General features: G+C 30.8%; 1 protein-coding gene across 1 annotated transcript in view; it reads left to right on the forward strand.

Annotated features, from left to right (window-relative positions):
* Window positions 1-3,046, forward strand: part of LOC149223860 (putative proline transporter 2) — a 45,226-nt gene extending 42,180 nt beyond the window's left edge. Inside the window, exons 6-7 of the mRNA XM_089383417.1 lie at window positions 2,275-2,490; window positions 2,574-3,046. Coding sequence (XP_089239543.1) covers window positions 2,275-2,490; window positions 2,574-2,954 — 597 coding nt within the window. The 3' untranslated portion in view covers window positions 2,955-3,046. The remainder of the gene's footprint in view (window positions 1-2,274; window positions 2,491-2,573) is intronic.
* Window positions 3,047-6,440: the final 3,394 nt, after the last annotated feature.

Here is a 6,440-nt window from a genome sequence, read left to right on the forward strand (position 1 = left end):
ATTCAGAAGTTCTTCCTTATAATTTCGTATCTCCTCCACTCTCTTGCTTGCATGAATGTGGTGCTATACGCATTGCGTATTGAATGAGAAATGTTTTCAAGAACTTAGTGGGTGACACACTGACTTATTATTACCATTTAATTTATTAAATACATGCGAATGGCGAAACACCATCTAAATCCTGTACAATGTGGATTTTCCAGTCCAACTTTATTCGTTATATTTTCCGATTTTCTATTTTAACTTTCTTAGTTATAATTTCCTCCACTGATGCTTCCATTAATGTGGTGCTTTATGCCTCGCCTAATGATCAGGAGTAATGCTGGACTTACCATGACAATTTAAATTATTGAATACATGAGAATGGTCCAATATCAATTCCCATGAATTTAAAGTCCGGTAGGTCAAAGTCAATATTGTATTTGAAGATTTTTTTGAATTAATTATTGTTATTATTATTAATGATAATTAACTTGGTTTTATATTTTAAGTGATGTCTTTTCATAAGTGAATTTAAGATTTGAACTTTAAATTTCCTTACATGTAACACTTCATTTTTATGACTATCATCAACGAAATTTCTCTAATTTATTTTACATTATTGTTTTTATAATTAAATATTTTTTTTATGAGAAGAGTTTTTCGCGAAAATCACATTATAATTCATTTGTCCACACGTTTTGAACCAAAGAGTGTGGTTCAACTCGTCGTGAGGATGAACCACACTCGTTGGTTCTAAATAATGTGATTTTCCCAAGACTCTTCTCATAAACTTGATATGGATCATAGAAGCCTCAATTAAAAAATTATTATTTTATCAAATTAAATATTATAGCTAATCAAAAAATCAAGAAATTTAAAGTAAAATAAAATTAAAATTGATGTAGCATAAGGGAGAAAGGCCTAGAGTATGCCCTAAAATTGCTTCTACTTGGCTAAGAGTTAGTCTTCCTAGGTCTTAAAGAAATAGGTTAATGGCCCAACACTGAGAGTGGAAGGAGTGAGACCCAAAAGGAGTGAGACCCAAAAGGAGTGAAAACATGCCCCCTTAGGGATGACTAGCTGGTTATTCTAGGTGGCATGGTTTTCCATCAAAAACGATGACGGTGATGAGTCAGCCTTCATTTGGGGTTGCTTATTCCATGTAGTGTGATTTTCTTTGATTAATAGTGATGAGTAAGCTTGCATTCAGAGTTAGCAACCAGAAATTATTATTCTCAGTTTTAATTTAACAACTAAATTATAATAAATTTTTACACCATATAAAAAACATAAAAAAGTCAACCTCATTAATTATGATACCAAATAAAACTCCTGCAGATAGAGGTGTATAGCGTTAAACATTGATCTTGCTTCGCATATCCTGAAAATTCCTGGACATATGCTCATCCACATGAACTCAATTCTTCATTATATCTTCATCCACATGGATCGCAATGAGAACCTATAATTGAGAACTTTGATAAATTTTCTTTCTTTGCTATCCCTAAACACAATAATGTATCTTATTGTGGTGCATTAAAACTTGTCCAAAACTTATAAATGTTTAATATCAGAGATTAAAACAAAACTTATCGATGTTATCTCCTATTAAAAGATCGTTAATCTCGTTACCGGGATGTTAAACATTAAGGACATTTTTGTGTGGTTTTCTCGAAGTAAATTGTATAGATATTTCTGACACGAGTTTGAAGTTTAAAGTGAATACTCCCCAATTTTTGTATCTCTGGTGACTGGTAGAATGTTCACTCACAATATTTATTTTTTCAAAATATTTATACAAATTATTTCCAAAAATATACATCCATATAGTAATTAATTGTGTGAAAACCTTCATGTTAAAATCAACTACATTTGAATTGTGAAAACCTTGTTGCTCAAATTAACTACATTTGAACCTTACACTATGTTTCTTCAATGTTTTACGAAAGGATGAGGATTGAATTTAAATAAAAGGTTAGATATGAAGTTTCCATTTTACTGAAGAAAATGTTAGTTTATTTTTATTGATATTTGGATTTCAATGAAATGTTACAAACCCGTCTCTATTTGAAGGGAAAACAATACAAATTGTACATGATCTCATTACTTAAACTGTTTTTGATAATACTTAAAAAAGGCTTTGCTGATCTATAGTAGTTTCAACCAACTTGATTTTGGCTTCGACCATGACATAAATATTTCCACTCGCTAACTTCGAATCTTAACCTAAAGGATGTATACTTGTAAAGCATAGAGAGTTTTCTAAAAGTAAGCGACTATTGTTTCTTGCAGGCTACAGTAAGGCCTCCTTATATAAAGAACATGCAGAAAGCCCTGTACCTAGAATTCACTGTGGGAGTTGTGCCACTCTACGCTCTTACCTTTGTGGGATATTGGGCCTATGGTTCATCAACCTCGTCATATCTTCTTTACAATGTAGATGGTCCCAATTGGGTCAAGACCCTGGCGAATGCTGCTGCTTTTCTACAAACTGTGGTGACACTACATGTACTCCTCTGAACCGTAACCACTTTAACTTCCATGGAAAACAATAATCCTTAACACATTATTAACAGAGTTGATTGTTGCAGATATTTGCAAGCCCCACCTATGAATTTTTGGATACAAAGTTTGGATGGAGAAACGAAAGTTCATATTCTCTGCGCAATTGGGCGGTGAGGTTAATGGCTCGAGGAACTTACCTGGGAATTTCCACATTTATGGCAGCATTGCTTCCGTTTTTGGGGGATTTTGTGAGCCTGACAAGTGCAGTCACCATGTTACCATTGACATTTGTGTTGGCAAACCATATGTACCTTAAGGTGAAAGGGAATGATTTGAGTGCTCTGCAAAAGTCATGGCATTGGGCGATTATATGCGTTTTCACACTATTGTCATCGGCTGGGGCCATAACAGCGTTTCACCAAATCATTGTTGACTCCAAAACTTATTATGTCTTCGCTGATCTTTGATGATCATATTGTAGCTATAACATTATTATTTTATAGTACTGGACAATCATGACTTAATAATATTGCTATTATAAGAGCATCCTATTAATTTATATGGTGGTGACTCTCTCATGGTAAAATATGATAGAACATGTTGAAATCCATGTTATTGCTATGATCAGTTCATTTATTGAACCAATTCTATTTGTTTTTGGCTTTACTTTTATGTCATCATAAATTTTGAAAGTTGTTCACATAAAAGTTTAAATTTTGTTTACTCTTTGTTCCATTTCATGGCTTGTAACACTACAATGTGGAAAGACAAAGTTCGAGGACAATTTTGCTGATTGGATATTAAGAGAATTTCGTTAGTATTTCTTAACATTTTTTAATTGTATTATAAATTTATGTAATCCTACATCTATTAAGCTGCAACATAGATACCGCGTAGTCTTGTATTCCATGTTGTCATATGAATGACTCTTCGAAAATCCATGATGTGTCTATGATTAGTAAGTATATGAGTATCATTTGATTGTAGATCTTGAAATCTTTTGGAAATTGAAGTTGATTGTAAATATTAGAATCTTTTGGAAATCCAAGTAGATTTATTTCCAAAATATTTCAGAAGTTACAATCAACCTGAAATCGATAAATACGTTAATACTTAGTGAAGTGTTAACATGGTTACATGAAATAATTATAATTATCCTGCTTTGATATGTGTTTAATCTCCATTTACCAATGTTTAAATTTCATATTAATATTTTACGTGGGCAAGTCTGCATATAAAAAGCTCATGCTCCCTAGTAAGGTGCATGGGTAAAACCAACCTCTCCCAGCCACCCAACTTGAAAAAAAAAATGGGGTTTCGCCTGCTTACGCATTGGTTGCGGTCAATTTCTGAACACCGAATTTGCACAGTGAACTTCAGGAGTCAGAGCTTCTGGACTGCGGGCGACGGAGTTCAGACGTAGAATAAATTCAGAAGCAAAATCTCGGATTGAAGTTGTGGTGAAATATTTTTGAGTTCAGTTTTGGTTGCTTCCATTGAAACCCTACCCTGAACCTTGATGTACATAGGTTGTCTTATGGTTCTTAATATGAGCAATTCGTTATGTAGGCAAATATGGGCAATTCATTATGGTAGACAAAACCTTTTAGAGGGAAGCCCAACCAAATAATTTTGAATATTATGTCTGAATATATGGAATTATTAAAAAAAGGACAAAAAAGAGAGTGATATGAAATTTCGAACAAATTTAAACGCCACGTTCCATAATAAACTTATGCCATTAGAAGACAATATTCATAGACATATAAGCAACAGAATATTAAAGTCAGAGTCCTGACTTACATGGTCAGAAATGAAAAAATAAAGTCAAGAACAGAAAAAAAAATATAAAAGATATGAAAAAAATTCATAATGTTTTGGAACTATATAATTTGTAATCTAAATAGAATAGATATTAAATTTATGAAAGAGGAAATGCATACGATGATATTGTTATACTATAACTATAATAGAAAAACTTATAATATCAAAAAATTTTATATTCATAATTTTTTTATATTCATAAAATAGCAATGGTGCAGGAATAACTAAAAACTACACCTATAATAAAAGACTTACCATCTCATAAATTTTTATATATTGATAAAATAACGTACAGATAGGTCCATTTGGATTAATGTAAGATATCATAACGAGTTTAGTAAAACTAATACCAAGTTGAATTAAGGGAGGTATGTCAAAAGGTAAAAGAAACTACGAGAAAATGATAATGACAATAATTAGGAATTGAAAAACTATTATAATAGATAGAAACCAATATGATAATAATCATTAGGATTTGGGATATTTAATGCGCTCTTTCTCATATGAGAAAACATTTTTTTAATAGCTTAAGAACATTAAGATTTATATTGGAACTTGAGAGAATAAAAATTCTCATGTACAGAAGGATTTGTATTGTGGCTTGGATGGATTAACAAATTTTTTAAAAAATAAATATTTTTCTCACATTTTATTTTAGTAGAAATATTTTTTTAATTAATATATATGGATGGATATTTTATAATTTTTGTTAAGATGATTTATATAGTAATCTATTATATCATGTCTATAGCATTTAGGTTTTTGTATTTGGAGAAAGAAGATCCACAAATGGTATTGTTGTTGTCAATGTTTCAGAGCCACCAGCTATGGTCATGTTCCTGACTTGAGTAGGAATGTAGAGAAAGACTAACGTAAATAGTTGAAGTAACAACAAGAACAATATTATAGCCATAAGGTGAACTAGAGAACATAAGATAATAATAATAAGGATAGGAGACATAAGTTAAATTCACGAGAAGGATGATAAATGATTTATTTGGCTGTAATCTATTAGCATCGTTTTCATGCATTTAGTTTATCTATCATATCCTTATTATTGTTATCATACCTTATCTAGTTAGCCCTAGGATTATCATATTGCACTTGTTCTTATTGTCAGGTTGAATTATTTATTCTATTATTTCTCTTCATCCCTACACAATTCTTAACAATGGACCTTGTTGGTGGCTCTAAAACATTGACAACAATAATATTATCTGTGGATACTCCTTCCCCAACTAATATTTCATGCCTAGCAGTTCTATTTTTAACAAGGAAATCAATTTAAATAAAGTTTGTTCCTATAAAATCTTGGAAAAGATATTTGCATTCTCAGAAATAAAGGTATCATAGTCTTACTATGTGACTTGAATGCTAAAATTGCAAGAAATGAAGATACATTTTAAAGTATTGATTCCAACCAGAACCCTCGATGGCTAAATTAGGACCTTATTTTTCCTAACATATAGAAAATAATTTCCAAAGACATGTCCAAGAATTTGTATGAAATTAAGCTAATAAGCTTCTACAATTCTCAAGATCAAATAATTTGCAATGTTCAAGTAAAGTGGCCTAATTCGATGAGTGTAGGAGGGTTGTGGATTATATGATATATAGTATCCTATGTAAAACTGAATCGTCAATTTTTACCTTTTAAATGACCATGGGTCTAACCTCGACCATAGATATTTTACCCTAACTCTAAATTTTGTTGTTCACAAAAACTCCATTGAAAAGAATTGTTATAACCAAAAGCACTTTCTTTTTGACAAAAAAGAATATGATCTTTTCTTCAAGGACTTAAATAGTGAAGCAAATATCATATCATATGAGAAGAATATTGAATTACCATATCATAATTTTATCAAAACCGTCTCTATGTCTATTTAAAAATTATCTATCTAGGTGTTATGTAAAAAAAAAAAAAGGAATGAGCAACCCTTCTTATGATAACAAGTGAAATTGTTATAAAATACATTATGGAATTTGCTAATGAGACCTTAAAATTTTGATAAGATAAACAAATCAAAATCCCTAATTAGAAGGAAAAAGAGACGTTAATTAAACATAAATCAAAAGAAGCTTTTGTACATATCTAAGCTAGACCCTAAAAAAATTATAGAATTTTC

The sequence above is a fragment of the Pinus tabuliformis genome, chromosome Q, assembly GCF_031772625.1.
Source record: "Pinus tabuliformis cultivar Carrire ecotype Pingquan chromosome Q, CPIR1, whole genome shotgun sequence".
NCBI classification, from domain to species: Eukaryota; Viridiplantae; Streptophyta; class Pinopsida; order Pinales; family Pinaceae; genus Pinus; species Pinus tabuliformis.